The sequence below is a fragment of the Odocoileus virginianus genome, chromosome 6 (genome assembly GCF_023699985.2).
Source record: "Odocoileus virginianus isolate 20LAN1187 ecotype Illinois chromosome 6, Ovbor_1.2, whole genome shotgun sequence".
Lineage (NCBI taxonomy): Eukaryota > Metazoa > Chordata > Mammalia > Artiodactyla > Cervidae > Odocoileus > Odocoileus virginianus.
The window spans coordinates 26,398,751-26,419,001 of record NC_069679.1 but is presented as its reverse complement, the minus strand read 5'-3'; the positions used below and the strand labels follow the sequence as shown (position 1 = coordinate 26,419,001).

General features: G+C 39.8%; 2 protein-coding genes across 9 annotated transcripts in view; one reads left to right on the top strand and one right to left on the bottom strand.

The window, feature by feature from the left end:
* Positions 1-9,537, bottom strand: part of CHP1 (calcineurin like EF-hand protein 1) — a 37,130-nt gene extending 27,593 nt beyond the window's left edge. The window contains exons 1-2 of the mRNA XM_020877588.2: positions 9,220-9,537; positions 3,120-3,192 (exon numbers count right to left, since the gene is read on the bottom strand). Of these exons, the coding sequence (XP_020733247.1) occupies positions 3,120-3,192; positions 9,220-9,286 (140 nt within the window). The 5' untranslated portion in view covers positions 9,287-9,537. The remainder of the gene's footprint in view (positions 1-3,119; positions 3,193-9,219) is intronic.
* Positions 9,538-9,906: 369 nt separating this feature from the next.
* The window catches only part of EXD1 (exonuclease 3'-5' domain containing 1), a 38,388-nt gene continuing 28,043 nt past the window's right edge, over positions 9,907-20,251 (top strand). Inside the window, exons 1-4 of one of the 8 annotated variants that reach the window (XM_020877576.2) lie at positions 9,907-10,133; positions 11,813-11,885; positions 12,282-12,466; positions 18,689-18,757. In XM_020877576.2, the coding sequence (XP_020733235.2) occupies positions 12,334-12,466; positions 18,689-18,757 (202 nt within the window). In that variant the 5' untranslated portion in view covers positions 9,907-10,133; positions 11,813-11,885; positions 12,282-12,333. Of the gene's footprint in view, positions 10,195-11,812; positions 11,886-12,281; positions 12,467-14,839; positions 17,840-18,688; positions 18,758-20,251 lie in introns of those variants that run through there. The other 7 variants (XM_020877573.2, XM_020877575.2, XM_020877574.2 and 4 more) reach the window with 7 other exon arrangements.

The window sequence follows — 20,251 nt, the reverse complement described above, 5'->3', positions numbered from 1 at the left end:
TTAGAAGAAAACATACGGGTAATCTTCATGACTGTGGACTTGGCAATGGTTTCACAGAATCAACACGAAAAGCATGCACACCAAAAGAAAAGTTAGGTAAGGTGGACTTCAACATTTAAAGCTATGTGTTTCAAAAAACACTACAAAGAGAGTGAAAAGACAACTCAGAGAATAAAAGAAAAATTTGCAAATCGTGTCTGGTATCTCAGATATAAAAAGAACTCTTAACAAAAAAAAAAGACAAACTCAAGGTGAAAAACAGGCAAAGGACTTGAATTAAAATTTTTAAAAAAAAGGGACTTGAATATGCATTTCCCCAAAGAAGACATACAAATGGTCAGGCAGCACAAAGATGCTCAACATCATTAGCCACTAGGGAAGTACAATCAAAACCAAAATGATCTATCACTCACATCTACTAAAATTAAAAGAGATGGTAAGTGCTGATGAGCAAAAAGTCTACAAACAATAAATGCTAGACAGGGTGTGGAGAAAAGGGAACCCTCTTGCATTGCTGGTGGGAATGTAAATTGATACAGCCACTATGAAAGATGGTATGGAGATTCCTTAAAAAGCTAGGAATAAAACCACCAGCAATCCCACTCCTAGGCATATACCCTGAGGAAACCAAAATTGAAAAACCACATGTACCCCAATGTTCATTGCAGCACTATTTACAATAGCTAGAACATGTAAGCAACTTAGATGTCCATCAACAGAAGAATGGATAGAGAAGCTGTGGTATGTATATACAACGGAATATGACTCAGCCATAAAAAGGAACACATTTGAGTCAGTTCTAATGAGGTGGACAAACCTAGAGCCTATTATACAGAGTGAAGTAAGTCAGGAAGAGAAATATAAATATCTTATACTAACACATATATATGGAATCTAGAAAGATGGTACCGATGAATTTATTTTCAGGAAAGTAATGGAGAAAGAGACATAGAGAATAGACTTGTAGACACGGGGAGAGGGGAGAAGAGGGTGAGATGCATGGAGAGTAACATGGAAACTTACACCACCACATGTAAAATAGACAGACAAAGGGAACTTGCTATATGACTAAGGGAACTCAAACAGGTGCTCTGACAATTTAGAAGGGTGGGATGGGGAGGGAGGGGACATGGGAGTACCTATGGCTGATTCTTGTTGATATATGACAGAAAACCACAAAATTCTGTAAAGCAAATATCCTTCAATTAAAAAAATAAATAAGTGCTGATGAGGAGAAATTTGAACTTGCATTTCATTGCTGGTGGGAATATAAAATAGTACAGAGCTGTGGAAAATAGTTTGTGGGTCTTCAATAAATTAAGCATAAAATCATCATAAGACCCATAATTCTACTCCTAGGTATATGCTCAAGTACATATGCTTAAGTTTATATGCTTAAAACATAAGTCCACACAAAAATGTTCATAATAGCCAAAAGATGTTAACAGCTCAAATCCCCACCAAATGATGAATGAACAAACAAAATATAGTTTATACGTACAATGGAATATTGTTGTTGCTGTTTAGTTGCTAAGTCCTGTCCAACTCTTGCGATCTCATGGACTGTAACCCACCTGATTCCTCTGTCCATGGGATTTCCCAGGCAAGAATACTAGAGTGGGGTTGTCATTTCTTCCTCTAGGGGATCTTCTCCACCCAGGGATCAAATCTAAATTTCCTGCATTGGCAGGTGGATTCTTTACTACTGAGTCACCAGAGAAGCCCAAAATGGAATATTACTCAGCCATAAAAAGGAAAGAAGTACTGATACACACTATGGAAGAACTTTGAAAACACCAAGTTAAATGAAAGCCTGAGTAAACAAAAGGCCACATACTGTATGATTCCACTTATATGAAATGTCCATAGAAAGAGGAATGGGAAGTGACTACTTAATGAGTAAGAGGTTTTCATCTGAGCTGATGAAAATGTTCCAGAACTAGACTGTGGTAATACATGAACGTATTAAACTGTATTGTGAATGTGTTTGATGCCACTAAAAAGTACACTTTTTAATGGTAAATTTTATGTTATGTGTCTTTTGCCTCAAAAGTAAAATTAAATTAAAAAGACAAAGTACCAAGTGGGGTCGTTGCATATGATAGGTACTCAATAGTCATTGACTTTAATGACTGGACAGCATGATCTTGGCCAACTCCAGCTTCCAGCGAAGCCAGACATGGTTCTAAACAAACATGGCCCTATAGATTTCTAAGCTCTTCTGCCTGAGGATTATACACCAAGGCTTAGCAACTATATTCTTTCCCCTTTTATGCTAACCCCACACCTGTGCTAGAAGCCTACATTATTTCTTGCCATCCACCAGAAAGGCAAACAGCTTTGTTCTATCAGTCAATCAAAGCTGAGAAACAACAGTAACAAGAATTAGGTGCTACTTAAGAATTAGGTTGGGAGGTGGTGCTCAGGAGATATTTCATTTGACTATGATAAGACATTTACAAATATAAAATGACAGAGCATTACAGTAAATCTGAAGTCATATACTTACTCTAGACCAGTTTCTCAACTTTGGCACTACTGACATTTAGGAAGGATTGTCCTGTGCGTTGTAGGATGTTCAGCAACATTCCTGGCCTTGGCCCACTAGACATCAGTAGCATTCCCCAGTTGTGACAATTGAAAATGTCTCCAGATACTTGGCCACTCGGGAAAATAGCCCTTAGTTGAGAAACACTGCTCTAGATAAATATACTAACCACCTTATCTAACATTAATACATGTAAACTGATGTACCCTAGGGATTGGGTTGAGTTGAGAAATTAGAGAAAAGAGGACAAAACAACTTAGACCACCTTAGATTGCTATGGATCAGCCTCTTGAAAGCTAACATGTCTGGGGAAGGACTGTGGGAAAATTCAAGCAGAGAGAGCTGAAATTCCCGAAGGTACATTTCCAGGACCAGAGTAATGGCCAACCAAACTAAGGGGAGCAGGGGTAAAGCAGCAAGCACCTAGTGATAAATGTAAATCCATTGTTTTGTTTATTTAAGTCCCTTCTGGATCAATAACATTTAAAGCTCTCTGCCTGCCAGATGTCAGCTCTCTGGATAAAAGCAGCTATTCAGATACTAGCAGGAAATAAAGAAAGGAAATGCCTACCTGAGAGTCCCATTCTCTCCTTTGTCCAGGCTGGTGAACCGGCTGTAGAGGCGGGTGATCTGACTGTGGGAAACTGAAGAACACAGAATTAGTCGCAGTTGGAGAAGTTGTCCTCTGCTCCAATTGAACCTGAATGTGAGTGACCCTTTGGAAACCAGCAGCCCTTCTGGTCCCAGCTCACCATTAAATGCTTCAAAGTCAGTAAAGTGGTGCGATGTCTCAACTAACTCACCTCTAGTGTGTCAAAGCAGAAAGAATGAAAGGAGTTAGAAAATAAATCAAGAGTAAACAAAATTGACTCTCAGGGGTGAAGTCTAGGCTTAATTAAGACTCTGTGTTAAATGTCAGTTGGTTAAGATTTAACAAAACAAAGCTAAATTTAGTTTAAAAGGAAAGTGTGAAACTTTCACCTTTCAGTACCCTGACTTAGAAGCTATGAAAATTTGAGCTTTGATCAAAAACACATCCCTAATAATCAGTTTGATGTTTCAGACTGGCACAGCTGGGTAGGTAACGTGCTGAATTAAGGACTGGGGTATGTGAAACAGACAGTATTTTTAAAATCTAGTTTATTTTCCCCAAGCATCAGTAACTTTTACCTTTTCCCTCAGGGCTGATCTTTGGGTAAAAGATCACTACAGCCTTGGGTCAGCCTCTTTCTCTGCAACTGCATGAGCTCCACTGAGTTCCCAGTAAAGGAATGGGCTCCAAGAAAGAAAATTAGGCAATCTGTAAAATGGTTGTGCCATCTTCAGATGACATCTACAAGGAAGTCACTTTGTTCCTCATTTTGCACTAACTCAGGTACAAGCTGACAATTAAAATGAGGCACTAACCACAGGTAGACAATGAGACTTTGAAAATGCAAAAAGGAATTTCTGGGAAATAGTTTAATCTCGGTGGTAGACTGGAGATAGGAGGGAAAAAAATAGTTATCAAAGGAGAAAAGACTACAGCCAAAAAGGGTGTGACAAGTGTGGACTCTGTCCTAGGCTGTACCTTCAGGGGCAAAGGGGTGGCTCAGGGAGTTCTGATAGTCGTCCTCCTCCCCCAGCTCATGCAACAAAAATCCACTTGCAGTTCTGGGAACAATGGGACAAAATTAACACGGGCACGCGCAGGAGAAACAGGAAGTGAGTGGCCCAAAGCTAGTATGAGAGGCCAAGCAATAAGTTCTTCAGCCTCAGGTTTCAAGCCAGGCTGGGCTCTGTTCTGCACTAGCTCTCAAGGAGAGCAGAGAGCAGAGGGAGAGGCAGAACCACCCCCCAGGGCAGAGCCAGCAGGAGCCCAGACACTGAGGAAGCAGGTGGGGAGCTTCTGCCTGATAGGCAGGTGTGCACAGCTCAACAAACACTCCTCTGAGCGTCAGGCTGACGGATTCTGATTCCAATCAAGGCACCACAGCTCACCAACGAGGGCTGAGTGAATGGGGCTGTGCAGTGAACTAACTAAGTCCAGGAGAGAAAAGTGCTTGGCCAAGGTCTGGCACCTGGTAAGCATGCCAGGTTAGCTATTATCATCATTATCCTTACACTGTGAGCCTGCAGGTACAATTTTACTGCTGTACTAATTAATCTCCACCTTTCTCTTGATTCTGCCAGCCACAACCGTCTTCTTCAGGAACCTGAACAGGCTTTTGCCTCAGGCCTCAAATGTTGCTCTGAACTAAAGTTTTTTTTAGTTTTCTCAAAATCAGTTGGTTCCAGAATGACTTTCTCAAAAGACTTTTTGAAAAGACAAAATTTGGTTACAATATCAATGCCACTGTTTTCATGTCTTCATATATTACCTAATATGTCACTTGCACACTTAACATAGTTATAAGTTTATTTTTCATTTATTAATTCATAATTTTTCTATATTGCTTTGGAGTGCTTTTTAATAACTACATAATATTTAGCCCATGGGGTCAGTTTTTAGTACTTAAGAGTATTATACTTCAGGTTACTTTTCTTTAACAATGAACACATTCAAATTGTATTTCTTTCTATACTAGGCTTTTTTTTTTTAATTTGAGAAAACAATCTATTCACATGGTAAAAATAGTACAAAAAGTGTACATAATGAAAAGTCTCCCTAACACCTGCATTCCTCTGTCTTCCCAGCCAGAGTTAAACTTTCTTAGGTGTGATAATAGTACTGTGGTTATGTAGGAAACAAATCCCTGTCCTCAGGAAGACATGCTTAAGGCTTAAGGGGTGAAAAGTTTGGCTATCTGCAACCTTAAAATGGTTCATCAAAAAGAATACATACACACACACACACACAAATAGACAAATATAGCAAAATGTTAACAACTGTTGAATTAAAATGTTGAATTATATGAATGTTCATTACACTATTTTAACCTTTTGTATGTTTGAAATTTTTCATCATAAAAAGGTGGGGGTAGGGTGGGAGAGGTACAGAGCTTTGCAAATCACTTAATCCAAAACCAGCTGAAGATGTCAGTAATATGTACAATGCTCTTTCAATAGGAGCCGGGAGACAGCAGGCAGCAGGGTCTTCTGCAGTGACAGAACCCTCAGGTACTATGGCAAGGCAGCTGAGGGCCACGAATGTGTCCCGAATCATGAGGCAGAACAGCCTTCAGTTGAACTTCCACTTACATTCTAACTCAGGAAATTATTCTCAAGCAGTTGCCTTTGCCAGGCTTGTGCTCTTTGTTACAATTATAGAGAAATCCACACTAGTGCCATCATAACTACACCCTTTCAAACAAACAGAACTACTTACTGGCCTGTAGAACTTACTTCCCAAACCTGTTCAGCACCTTTGCCATATCACGTGACACATACCAGAAGACAGAGACTAAAAATAAATCAATCGGAATTTATCACTACTCAGTTGGCGTGAATTGTTCCTCACAGATTATGTGGCTATTTTTGTTGAAAAGGTTTTAAGTAATTCACAGCCAGGTTATTGCCATATAGTTAAGAGAACTAAGGGTGGAGATTTCAGAAACTCCCAAGACACTGTGACCCTTCCCCTAGTGACAGCTTTTACTCAAATGACTTTAACTTGTGGAAATACTGAAGTGTGAAAGAAGGTAACAGAACTAAGACAATATAGCAAATGTTTTATGCCAACTCGTGTTTTTAGACAGTATTTTTTTTTAAACTGTTAGATATATCAGGATTTCTACTCCTTCCAAAGTTTTATTTCTTAAAATTGGGAAAACCTGATTCCTAGTCCAATGTCCCCTGAAAAGAGGAAAAATGCAAAATACTGTCACCTCTCCAATTACACACTAGACATGGTTTTTATAACTAGCACATGTTAATGGTGTTTTCACGATAAGATGGTTGTTACCTATATAGTTCAAAATGAAAATAGCTAACACCTGGTGCTTATTACATATCCAGACACTATTCTAAGTAGTTTACATAATTTTTCTCATTTAATCCTCACTAGGAATTCTATAAAGTAGGTACTATTTTTATTCTCATTTACAGATGATAAAACTAAAGGTGTACAAGGAATTCTTACTTAGAAGTACTTTTCTAAACACTTAAGAGATTACATTTCAAATACTGGATAAACTAGTCATATATGAATCCTAACCAATTTAGACTTACCCATGCAAAGCTTTCATACTGCATATAAAGTCAATTTTACTTATTTATGGTACATTTTCTTCTGGCAAAGGGAGTAGTGAAATGTCTTGTACTTGTTCTTAACGTGAAGTGTTTCGGACTGACGGTTCCCCAAACTCTTAATAGAACAAGCAGCAGAGGAAAATAGGGCTAATTTCATCGCTCTACCCCACCCTCAGGTGTTTGCTGTTTTTATTCTTCTAAAAGAAGAATCTTTGCATCATGCTAAGATTACTGCTTTAAAAATCAATTCTGCTGATGGGCACTAACTGGATAAACTGACAGCTCAACTCCCAAAGCAGATGACAGCGTAGCAGGTCAGGGGAGATGCCTGGAAGCCATTCAAAACGCTCTAGCTTAATTTATCCAAATCTAATCAATTGATGCATATATCACGGCCCAATTCCTATTCTCCTCAAGGCCAGTTCACAAGGACTGTTCCCTGAGTTCTGGAAGGGGTGCTACACAATTTAAGTTATCTTATGTTTGATGCTAATCCAAACTCTTGTGGGCTTAGCTCCATGACCTGGTTGTGGGCATCTTTTGTCACTACCTGTTTTGAATACCCAGTATCGTACTGAGTATGCTGCTGCTGCTGCTGCTGCTAGGTCACTTCAGTCGTCTGACTCTGTGCGACCCCATAGATGGCAGCCCACCAGGCTCCTCTGTCCCTGGAATTCTCCAGGCAAGAATACTGGAGTGGGTTGCCATTTCCTTCTCCCAGTACTGAGCATAGACACTGCAAAAATTCAGTAAGTACTTGTTTCATTAGGCTTTCTGGCTCAAATATCGTTTGTCCCGGTGTGGCTGAGACTCTCCCTCAGGCTTGCTTCTCTTTTCAGCAACTAGGAAAATAGCTCTGCAGGAGTACTCCATTCTCACAGACACAGAGAAAAAACCTAGAGTCCTAAGGCAATCGAGGCCACTTTCATTTGGTCAACTGTAATAAAACCAGAATGGGATTACTGCTCCCTTCCTCTTGAGGGAAAAAGAGCCTTTTTACCACCAGCACTCTGGTTTATACTCCCTCATTACGTGACTCTTTATTTTAAGAAAGAATGCTTTAACTCTGGTGTCACCTTAGACCTAAAGTAGTTCTTATGTTTACAAGTGTGGCCAGAGGTCATAGCCACAAAATGTAATAAAATGTTTGCTGAATCCAAACCGTCTATGTTTCTACCCTTAGAATCAGAGTAAGTAATAAAATGACCACAAGGTCAAGTGGCTAAACAAGTACTGCACATTATAGACATCTACCTACTTTCTTCATTCAAAATCATAAAAAGGACTCACTGGTAGGTGGTGAGCGCCTTAAAATCTTTATAGAGAGGCTTAATGACTGTAAGCTAGGAGATGCTGAAAGCAGTAAACCAATCTGACCAGCCATGAGGCTAGATAACATCCCTTCCAACTTGAAGATTCTAGAAAGTTGGGCTATCAGAAAGCATGGGATTTAATTGATTTAATTGATCTCAGGCCACCCTTGCCTGAGTGATTCTGAGGTTCCCCCAGCACTCAATATTATCTGCAAATGAATCACTGAGTTACTTTGTGGCCATCTCATTATCAAAAACAGAAATTATGAAGACTCAGAGCCCAGATGCTTACATAACTCATGTAAAATACAAGAGTCATAATGGATTACTGGGAAAATATTGTATCCATTATCAAGAGCTACGCAAATGTACCATGGTGTTTTACAGAGCTTCTGAACCCACAAAACCCTGAATCTGCCCCTTTCAGATTCAGCGGAAGAGATTACACTATAAAAATCAGTTCCTCTACAAATTCACTGAGATTTTTGGAGCACATCCAATTTCCATGGGGACTGCATGAAATACACCAGCATAGTAGAAATCAATATATCTGAAATTAGGACAGCCAGTATCCTCAGTGTAAATAAAAAACTGGTAGTCACAACATCTGCGCTTTTTCTCCACAAGCTCAGAATGAAAGAAGTCTCATACTCTCAGACCCCTGATTCTTTAAGGTGTTCCATCACCAGGTCATGTCTTCCAAAGCCTTACTACAAGATCTCACTTTCTGGATTTATTTTTCCAGTTGCGGCAAGAATTTGTCTGATTTCCAACAGTTGTCAGTGGTTTTAAGTCCTTGCCTAGAAACGTCACAGGAACGAAGACAATGTTTTTACAGGACCTATCCAGAGTTCCTGAATTTAAGTCTGGTACGAGGAAAGACAAAGGAAAAGAGTTCGGGGACTTTCAAGAGCAGGGGAAGGAGAAAAGAGCGGGATCAGTGATTTACGGGTGATCGCGATTCCGGTCTTTGATGAGAAGGGGAGCCGCACAAGAGACAGGGTGCCACCGCGGGTAGCCTTAGCTGTAAGAATAGGTCCTCCATCATCCCCGAAGCTCCAGCACTGGAGGATGCCCAGGAACCCCAACCTCTCGGCACCCCAGCTCCAGATCTCAGCGACAGTCGCCCTCGGTCCTGAGGCCAGCTGGAGGCGCCCGGCCGCGTTCCCACCCCCTACCCGAACTCACAGCCAGTTTCCTTCTTGATCTCCTCGAGCTCTTCGTCCCGCAGTAACGTGGAGGCCCGAGACCCCATCACCAAGCCGGGAGCTCCGCTGGGAGCAGGGGCGCCTGAAGCGACAGCGGCGGTAAGAGGGAGGGACGAAGGGGAGGAAGGGCCGGGGTCAAAGAAGGGAGAAGGCAGTGTTTCTACTGCGGACTGGGAAGGGAACCCAGGGGTGGTGCGCGGCGATGGGCAGGCCGGAGGCCCAGCCAATTGGGAGTGAGGCTGCGCTCAGCGCTGGAGCCGACGTCGACGTTCCTAGCTCCAGCCCCGAATGAATTAGCCCAGCGCCGGGCCGGGTCTAACTAAAAACGGACCACGCCCCCGGAACCATGATGCCACCGGTCTTAAAGCGGCAATGCCACGCTGGCCCTAGCGCCCGCAACTAAAAGGGCAACGCCATTGATCCACTGTTTTACAACACACTGACCTGTCGCAGTCAGTGTAGCCAACCTGTTTTTCATAGAACTCTAACACTAGAAATCCCACCCTACAGTTAGTATGGATTGCAGAGAGAAACAAAAACAGAGAGGCAAAACGTGGCTTGGTTGAATGCTAGGGTGTGTCTCCCGGGAACTGCATGCTGGGAGTTGCATTGAACCTCTTCATTTTTTCCTGGAGGCTCTCTCTCCTCCAAGCCACAGGGGGCGCTCGCGAGCCAGTTCGGGACCGCGAGCCAATTGGCTCCTCGGGAAACAGCGCAGTCGTCGGCTCCAGACTGTCAGCGCCCGAGCTGCGTACTTTTCTCTACGTGGTTTCGGGATTGCTTTCTGATAACGGCTACCCAGGGTTTGGAACTTCTCGAGATTTCTTTCTTAAAAGCAGTCCTTTTTTCAGTTCAAGATTGAAACTCAAGGAATTCACTCTTTGGCTGAAATAGGTACAAATTTCCGTTGGAGGAAAAAAAAAAAAAAACAACGGCGGAGGACAGACTTTCTAACGTATGGCCCGCCGTTTAAGTTTCTTATTTTGCCTTAAAAATGAGGAAGTTTGCATTTTGTTCTTATGGCATATTTTTGTTTTCTTGAAAACGTTTAAAGCCACCTATCAAATTAGTACACCTTCTCAGGAGAACCAGTTCAGTAGCTGTGGCCTCAATGCCTTTACACCCCGTCGCCGCCCCTGTTACTTTGTACAAAACTGGTTTCACTTACAGAAGAACCAAATTCTGACAGATCTCACTTAGTACCTAAGCCCTAGAAGACTGTCTTAGCGGGCTGGTAGTCAACTTAGGTTACAGAGGTTCTAGTTTTACTGAGCTGTTTTCATGATTGACTTGCTCTCCTCTGACTTAATGATGTCTACCTTCGTAAGTAGAGGGTGACGTGTTGGATATGCCCGTCTCGGCCACAGGAGCTTCTTTTTATCTTGAGAGTATAAGTACGATAGAAAAATCTGTGTCGTCAGCAACTTGAGTGTCCGTTTTGAGTGTGCTGTGAAGCCCATCTCTGGATCCTGACCTTGCTCCTTACTAATCTCGAATCTTACCTTTTGCAGTTGTCCTCAGTAGAGCTTTCTTCGCTTTATTTTAATGTTTTTTTGATTTACTTTAACATTTCTTAAATTTCCTTTTTTCTCAAGCATTTCACAAGCTTATTTCTTATGTATCTTTTAAAAATGTAAGTTAATTTTCACCTCTAGTTAAGGGCTGGTTTTTGCATTTTTATATTCTCTTTTATTTCTGTAAAAATTCCCCTTTTGCTTGTTGGGTTGACTGGAACAAGGAAGAATGATTTTTCCAGGCACGCTGATGACTTGTTCTGTGTTCCCTCTGGAACCTAACACTCCGTGCTGCACGCATCTCCACTAGGGGCCTGGTTTTAGTTCAGGTTTCACTACCTTCTAGCTGTGTGACCTTGGGCAGGTGCCTTAAATCTTAATTTAAGCCTCAGTTTCTACATATGTAAATCAGGCAGTTGTTGTGGGCAATAAATAACAGTTGTGAAAACACTTGCTAGACCTTAAAACATTAAAGTGTATGTTATTTATCTGGTTAAAAACACTATGTAACCTCACCTTCTTCCTAGATGAATTGGGCCTTGGTTATTTGGTCAATGTTTTGTAGTTAAACTAAGTTGCAAAATTCACTAGTTGACTATTCCAAGTGTGGTGAAGGCAAGCTGCTTTTAAATTTAAACCACTGTGGAGAAACACTTAGCTGAGGTTCAAAATACAAAGACATCCAAATAACAGGATTGTTCTAAAAGATCTTTTTTAAAAAAAGAATTCATCTTTTAAATTACAGTATTACACTAAGGAATATAAGAGTATCTACTGTGAATGATAGTTATTTCTGCAAGATAAAGTTTTTTCTTTGTGCATTTCTGCATTATCCTTTTATAATGAGGATACATCATTTTTACAAAAACAGTTGAATTTTACAAAACCATTGTGTGGCATGTGGCAGTTTAATTTGTCAGGCTGCACATGACTGGTTGGTGACAGTCCCTGAGCTGTGGCTAGGGTGGGGTGGAATGACCCTCAGAGTGACATGGCAACTGGATTGGTAATGCAGAAATTGTGGTGATTCTAACTCACTTATTCTTTGGTTGTTAACAGTGTGAAACTCTGGAAATGTTATTAATCTAGAAGAGGTTATATCCAGAAGAGATTAGATCCTGGACATTTCTGGGTAAACAATTCATTGCAACATATGTTGTCAAGTGTTTGCCAATATCATTTTTTTTTTTATCTTTTAGTTTTTTTGGCTGATGTTAAAATGGTGTATGTATATGCTATTGAAAGGCCTCTAGTCTTCTTGCTCCATTTAGCTAAGGAAGGATAGGTGATATTAGGCCATTTCATAGACAAAGAAATCAAACCCTCTGCCTGAAGTCTTACAGTTTTCAGTTTCCCATGTATAAGTTAGAGTTGATACTTGCAGTGATCTTTTTCTCATTATAATTCTAAACAATAAATAGAATTACTTGAATATTTTTATTTTTCTTATCCCAAGGATGAGGAAAGGAAAAATAACCTCATTTCTCCCAAAATATTTAAAAAATCATAGATCTCTTTTATTTTCAAGGATTTAAATATTAAAGAAGATTATTTGAAGACTCCTTTTGGAATCAAATAGCATGGACCTCAGCAGTGACTACCATTTCCTCAACCAGATTTTGTGGAGAAGAGTGAGACTCACATTAGTTTGTGGCATTTTTGAAGGAGTGCTGCAACATGTGGACCCTGACAAGATTGTTGTTTTGAAGAAAGGTCTCATTTTATTTCTCATAATCTCCTGCCTTTTAGGAGACTAATAAGTGCATTTGAGTGATGATTCTGGGCTCTCTTAGCAACTGGAAGAGTGGCATTATTCCTATTTTAGGGGAAAGGTGGGAGGAAGATTAGAATGTTATATTCTCTAATGGAGCAATATGACTGTGTATGCTGGCTTGTCCACCTCAGTACTTTTATTGACATGATAGTGGAAAATTTCAGTATATGGGTGTTTTTTTAATTGGGTACATCTTTTCAACGCACCTTGAAATTAAAAATGAACACTGTATTAGATAGAATTGCTTTTGGCTTCAACAGACGAATTCCAAAGACAGTAAGGGGCTAATTTTTGTCATGCACAAAGCCCAGAGGTAGACTGCTGAGGGATAGTGCAGTGGCTGAAAGATTCCAGGAGAGATAAGGTATCTTGTGCTCCTACCCTGCCACTTCAGTGTTCACCTGTTATCCTCACGGTCACAGTGTAGACTTTACACCTCCCAGTTTCAATTCCATTTCCTTTATGAAGGATATAATTCAGGAACAGCCAGATGGAGGAGTTTTATAGAGCAAGGTTTGTGGGAACGGGCTCAGAGTTTCTAATGTCTAAGCATGCCACCCTTTTAGCCTCTTCCATGTGTTCACCTTGAAGCCTTGATGTAGAGTTTTTATTCATCTAGAACATTGACTTAGAGTAGTTGTTTTCCTGGCACAGTAAGTTTCAAGGTCACAATTGAAATTTGTAAATGACATTTGAGAGATTAGTATTGTTAAGCCATTATTAGTTAAACTTTTGTAGGCTAGGATGGGACTATATCAGGCTTTTGCAATATTCATTTGGTAATCATTTATTGAGTTTTATATCCCAGGTACAGTGCTGGGTACCAGGGATATGGATAAGAATAATATGGTCTCTGTCCTTGAAAAAATTAGACTAGTAAAGAGACAGATAAACAGGTAGAAAGATATAATGCAGTGTGATATCCTCTGATAGAAGGACACACAGGACCCTATGGAAACACAAATTTTCTAATTTAGATCTGAGACAGTGAGGAAGGCTTCCCAAAGGAGGAATTGATATCAGAACTGTATTTGAAATTAGATGTACCTTCACCAGAGTTAACTGGTTGGGAACAGCGGGAAAGGTTGTTTTAAGCCAGTGGTTCTCAGACTTCATCTATATTTCAGAATCGCTTGAAAGACTTGTTCAAACACAGATTGATGCCTCCCATCCCCTCGAAGAGTTTCTGATTCTTATGGTCTTAAGTGGGGTTCAAGAATTTGTGTTTCCAAAAAGTTTCCAGGTGATGCTGATTCTGTGATGGGGAACACACTTTGAGAGAACCATTGTTTTGGGAAGTAGCCGCATATGCAAAAGTAGAGAACTGAAAACTTGGTGCATTCAGAAAACATTAAGTATGGGACTTGCCTGAGGTCCAGTGGTGAAGACTCCTCACTTCCACTGCCCAAGACAGGGGTTCTATCCCTGGTCAAAGAACTGAGAATCTTCATGCTTTGTGGTGCAGCCAAAAAAACCCCAAAAGACAATCTAAATTTCAATGTAAGGATGTGGTGAGAGATAAGGCTGGAGAAGAAAAATAAGCATAGGGCAGATCAGAAGGACCTCACATGTCATAACATTTGGAACTTCTGAAAACAAGGAGGAACAATCTGAAATATCTTTTAAGTGGGAGACATATAGATTTTCAGATTACTTGCCTGAATTTTGTTTTTTTGCCTGAAATTTTTAATGCTGTATCAGTTAGGAGCCATGCTCACCTGCCAGAAACAGAATTACTTCTAGTGGGCTAAACAAATCATGTAAAAGAAGGCAGGTATCCCAGAGCTACTCTGACACTCCCCAAAGTTGTTCTTTACCTTTCTGTAGTACCAGCTTCACCATGTGGCTTCAAACCTCAAGGACATATGGTAGTAGCTGGTGGAGTTAAAGACAGGAGTAAGAGGAAAGATAGGGCAGGGGGTTGTTTCTCATCTTAAAGAGATGTCTTAGAAATTTAATAGACACCGCTATCTAGGGAGAATGAGCATATTGGTAGCCTGAATAAATGGCACTAAGTAGATAACAGTAAATGCGACATGCTTGTTCAACAGAGTGTTCAATTCTGATGAAATTTTTGGTATATTTCTCTTTAGTGTTTAATTACGTAGTTTTCATGTAGCTGACATAAGAAATTGGGTATATCATATATGCATTTTTTTAGTTAACACCGTAACATTTTCTTATGTTATTTGAAACTTCAGTTTCTGGCTAAACATTTTAAAACAAAAAGCTTAAAAATTTTAAAAATTTTGTAATATAATTATAAATTATAGTAAATTACAATTAAAATACAATTATATATTTTATAATTATGAGTTATAATAAATTATAATTATGAAATACATTTCTATATTTGTTATATTTTATAATTATTATCTTAGAAATAGTTCCTAGTGAAAATTCTGGGTGAAAGTTGATATTTTAAATGTTTCTGATGCATGTTTCTAAATAGTTTTTCAAAAGGTTATGTTTTTACTTTGCTACTAGTAATGTGTGAGTGAATTTCAGTAGATAACCTAGCCTTGGGTTTTTAAGAAATGCAAATGTGTATCTTTCCTCAGTATTTGTTAGTATTATAGGCAAAGAGTGATATTTTATTTTGGCATATTTTTAAAAATATTCCTAAGGAGGTTGAATGTGTTTCTTTATACCTGTTTACTTAAAGCTATGGTTTTTCCAATAGTCATGTATGGATGTGAGAGTTGGACCATAAAGAAAGCTGAGCACTGAAGAATTGATGCTTCTGAACTGTGGTGTTGGAGAGGACTCTTGAGAGTCCCTTGAACTGCAAGGAGATCTAACCAGTCCATCCTAAAGGAAATCAGTCCTGAATATTCATTGGAAGGACTGATGCTAAAGCTGAAACTCCAGTCCTTTGGCCACCTGATGTGAAGAACTGACTCCTTGGAAAAGACCCTAATGCTGGGAAAGATTGAAGGCAGGAGGAGAAGGGGATGACAGAGGATGAGATGGTTGGATGGCATCACTGACTCAATGGACATAAGTTTGAGCAAGCTCCAGGAGTTGGTGATGGACAGGGAAGACTGGTGTGCTGCAGTCCATGACATTGCAAAGAGTTGGACATGACTAAATGAATGAATTGAACTGATTTACTTATTTTATGTAATATATGGGCAAAGCAGAGAGTGACATCACTATGATAGCAGCGTAAAATGAACACTTTGAAGTAGGGAGAAACAAGAAACAAGGAGAATAGACAGGGAACTATTCAGGCAATCAAGGGACCCAGTAAAGAGGAAGTAAAGGAGTCAGAGCTTAATCTTGTCAAGGAATGGGGAAGACAGATTCTAGAAATGCTTAAGAGAGGGGATTAGTAATTTAGTTGTCAATTAGATAGTCATAAAGCAATGGAAAATGACTCATACATTTATGACTGAGATTTGATGTATAATACTACTATTGATAGAAATGGGAAGAGGAACAGGTTTGTTGGTTACTGCAAGAAGATAATGATCAGTTTGAAAAATCTTGCTGTAAGTCTGCCATTAGTTGAAAATTCGAGTGGACCTCAGAGAAATAATCCATACTGGAGAAATGAGGGATTAGGATGACTAGGAAGTGGATATGATCATTCAAGGAGAAGGAAGAAGGATGAAGAACATAACCCTAGGGACTGTGTGTAAGTGACAAGGGGTGGTGGTAGAGGCTGCTGAGGAGACCAGAGGAGCAAATCAGGGAGACGCTGGAATGCTGGTTATAAGATGCATATTAAAATCACTGAGGCCTGGATTTGAATCCTGACTCTTTTACTAGTAGTGTGACCTTGAGCAAGTTATTCAACCTTTCTGAGCCTCAGATTCCTCCATAATGAAGATAATGAAATGCCTGTCTCATTATGTTACTGGCTAACTAGACATAGGCAATAAGTTAGCATGATGCCTCGATTAGGTGCTTAGTATGATGACTCTGGATAATTAGTAGGAAAAGAAATAAACACTAAGAATGTCTTGTAAGTCAAGAAAGTAGAGAACAGTATTGTCAAAGGATGCATGGGAGCCAAGTATAAGATCGTAAACTTAACCGGGTATTTTACAAATAGGCAGTTGGTGATCTTTGACCTCAGGATATATTCCAGCTGAGCTATTTAAAATCCTAAAAGATGCTGCTGCTGAAGTGCTGCACTCAATATGTCGGCAAGTTTGGAAAACTTAGCAGTGGCTACAGGACAGGAAAAAGTCAGTTTTCATTCCAATCCCAAAGAAGGACAGTGCCAAAGAATGTTCAAACTACCATACAGTTGTGCTCATTTTGCATGCTAGTCAGGTTATGCTCAAAATCCTTCAAGCTAGGCTTCAGCAGTACATGAACTGAGAACTTCCACATGTACAGGCTGGGTTTAGAAAAGGCAGAGGAACCAGAGATCAAATTGCCAACATTTGTTGGATCATAAGGAGGCAAAGGAATTCCAAAAAAAAAAAAAAAAAACCAAAACACCCCATCTGTTTCATTGACTATAATGAAGCCTTTGACTGTGTGGATCACAACAAACTGGAAAACACTTAGAGATGGAAATATCAGACAACCAATATCAGACATCAGTTACCTGTCTTCTGAGAAACTTGTATGCAGGTCAAGAAGCAACAGTCAGAACTTTACATGGAACAACGGACTGGTTAAAAGTTGGGAAAGGAGTATGACAAGGCTGTATATTGTCACTCTGTTTATTTAACTTATAGGCAGAGTACATCATGTTAAATCCCAGCCTGGATGAATCATAAGCTGGAATCAAGATTACCAGGAGAAATACCAACAACCTCAGATAAACAGATAATACCACTCTAATGGCAGAAAGTGAATAGTAACTGAAGAACCTCTTGATGAAGGTGAAAGAGGAGAATGAAAACACTGGCTTAAAACTCAACATTCAAAAAACTTAAGATCATGGCATCTGTCCCATCACTTCATGGCAAATAGATAGGGGAAAAGTGGAAGCAGTGACAGATTTTGTTTTCTTGGACTCCGGAATCATTGCAAATGGTGACTACAGCAATGAAATTAAAAGACACTTGCTCCTTGGAAGGAAAGCTATGACAAACCTAGACAATCTGTATAGTCAAAGCTATGGTTTTTCCTGTAGTCATGTACTGATGTGAGAATTGGACCATAAAGAAGGCTGAGCATCAAAGAATTGATGCTTTCGAATTGTGCTGGAGAAGACTTGGGAGTCTGCAGAGTTTGTACTGCACAGAGATCAAATCAGTCAATCCTAAAGGAAGTCAACCCGGAATATTCATTGGAAGGACTGATACTGAAGCTGAAACTCCTTTACTTTGGCTACCTGATGTGAAGAGGTGAGTCATTGGAGCAGACCCTATACTGAGGAAGGTTGAAGACAAAAGAAGAGGGCAGCAGAGGATGAGAAGGTTAAATAGTATCACCAACTCAATGGACATGACTTTGAGCACTATCTGGGAGATAGTGAAGAACAGGAAAGCGTGGTGTGCTGCAATCAGTGGGGTTGCAAAGAGTCAGACATGACTTAGTGACTGAACAGCAACAACAGCAAAGACTATATTCAGTGGACTAGAGAGAGTGAAACTCCGATGTTTTCAGTTGCTGAGAGATGTAGAGATACACAGATGCTGTGAGCATTTCCATCTGGAAAAAATGACACTGTGTTGTAAACATGACATCTAAACTTCTAAATCCTTTATCTACTCACGGAACAGCCTGTAATTGGTCTAGGAGTTGGGCTGTTGTCTCTGACAATTCATAGTTCAAGCATGTAGCATGACATGAAAAGGGCGTGGACTCTAGAAGTAGTCAGATGCCTAAAATTTTTTTTCTGGAATTAGGTGGAATAAAAATCAGTAGAAGTATAATAAATATATAGTCCTTAGCCCCAGAGGCCTTAGGATATTATTGGCAGAAGTCTAAATTTGGTGTATTACTACTGCCCTTTTAGTGTATCTTCGATCATTCTGGGGTTCTCTCTATTCTATATACTACTTGTTTCAAGTAGTTTTGTTTCAAGTAGCTTTGTAATTTAGCTATATTTTAGCTTTGACTATTCCTTGGGGAAGATAATCTGGTGATTTTAATAAAATTAAGATTTGGGCAATTTTGAAAGGTTTCATATTTTCTTACAGTTTTAGGGAATATTTCTTTTTATTAATCAAATGAATTGTTTTCTATAACAGTGAAGAATGTAGAGACTGGTCTAAGTGTCCCAGGAGTGAAGATGTTTTTTGGACATGAGATTGTGAATGGTGAGAGCTTCATGTTTCCTACTTGTTGGTATCAGGATTTGCAGTAGCAGGAAGCTCACTGCTCTGCCTCATTCCAATATTTGGTGGTGAAGGGGTGGGGCAAGATGTTATCTTGCATTTATGAACTCTTAAAGTTGTCATTTGAGAATTGTCCTTTATCTTACTGTTGCAGTAGGTATTGTGAACAGAACTGTCTTAAAGAATTTTAATCATCTTGGTTTTACAATGTGAGGACAACTGGTTGTCAATATTAGAGGTCAGTTTGCAAGCAGAATTATCAGTCTGAACAGAGAAGAGTTATCTTGTTGAGCAAGTGAGTTTAACACCACACATTCACAGTACATCCACGGTACATTATTTGAAACATTGGGGCCAAATGTTTCAGAACCCAGTCTACTTCTAGATTTTTTAAAGCCTAACAAAGGGTCTGGGAGCTTCCATGGTGGCTCAGGCAGTGAAGACTCCGCCTGCAATGAGGGAGACCCAGGCATGATCCCTGGGTTGGGAAGATCCTTTGGGGAAGGAAATGGCAACCCATTCCAGAATTCTTGCCTGAAGAATTCCATGGACATAGGAGCCTTGTGGGCTCCTATGGAGCCCATGGGATTGCAAAAGAGTCAGACACTACTTAGCAACTAAACAACAAAAAAGGGTATATACTGGTCATATTACATAACACTTCAGTGGGTATGGTCAGCACTCTGTAATAACACATTTCTGTAGAAAAATGGGTGGAGAATCATACTAAGTGGGATAAAATAGGACTATAAGTAGTATGACAGTTCAGGTTTTGCTCCCAAAAGAGTTACACAAAATTTTTGGTTTTCAGACTTTTGGGGTTTGCAATTACAGGAAGCAGCCCTGCTCTTTATTTCTGCGAGCAAAAAATCATTTAGCAAGAATAGATCCAATTATTTGCCTAAAGGGATATAAATACTCGTCTGGTCAGTGTGCTTTAGACAAGCCAAATGAAATAAGAGGAAAAGGTTGCAAACAAGAACTGTTCTTGCTTTCAAGAACACAAAAGCAAAAAGCCATCCAAGGAGGAGTAAATATCAGTGTTGGGTAGAAGAGAGTGGGGGAATGGAAGACCTAGGACCTCATAAAACTGTGCATTTCTTATCATTGAGGCAGATACAAGGAAGGAAAAGGACTCCTGTAAATAAGAGATTACTACTTCTTGAAAGATTGTTTTGTGAACTAAATAGAATTTAGGGAGAGATGAAAATCTCACCAAATTACTGCCAGTCCAGACTTCCTTTAAAGCAGACAAGTACAGCCACTTAGCTAACTGCCCTTTCTCACTCAGTGTGTGGCTGGAGTGCGCTACTTGAGAGCCCCATGAACAGGATGAGAAGGCAAAAAGCTAGGACACTGAAAGAGGAACTCCCCAGGTCAGTAGGTGCTCAATATGCTACTGGAGATCAGTGGCGAACTAACTCCAGAAAGAATGAAGAGTTGGAGCAAAAGCAAAAACAACACCCAGTTGTGGAT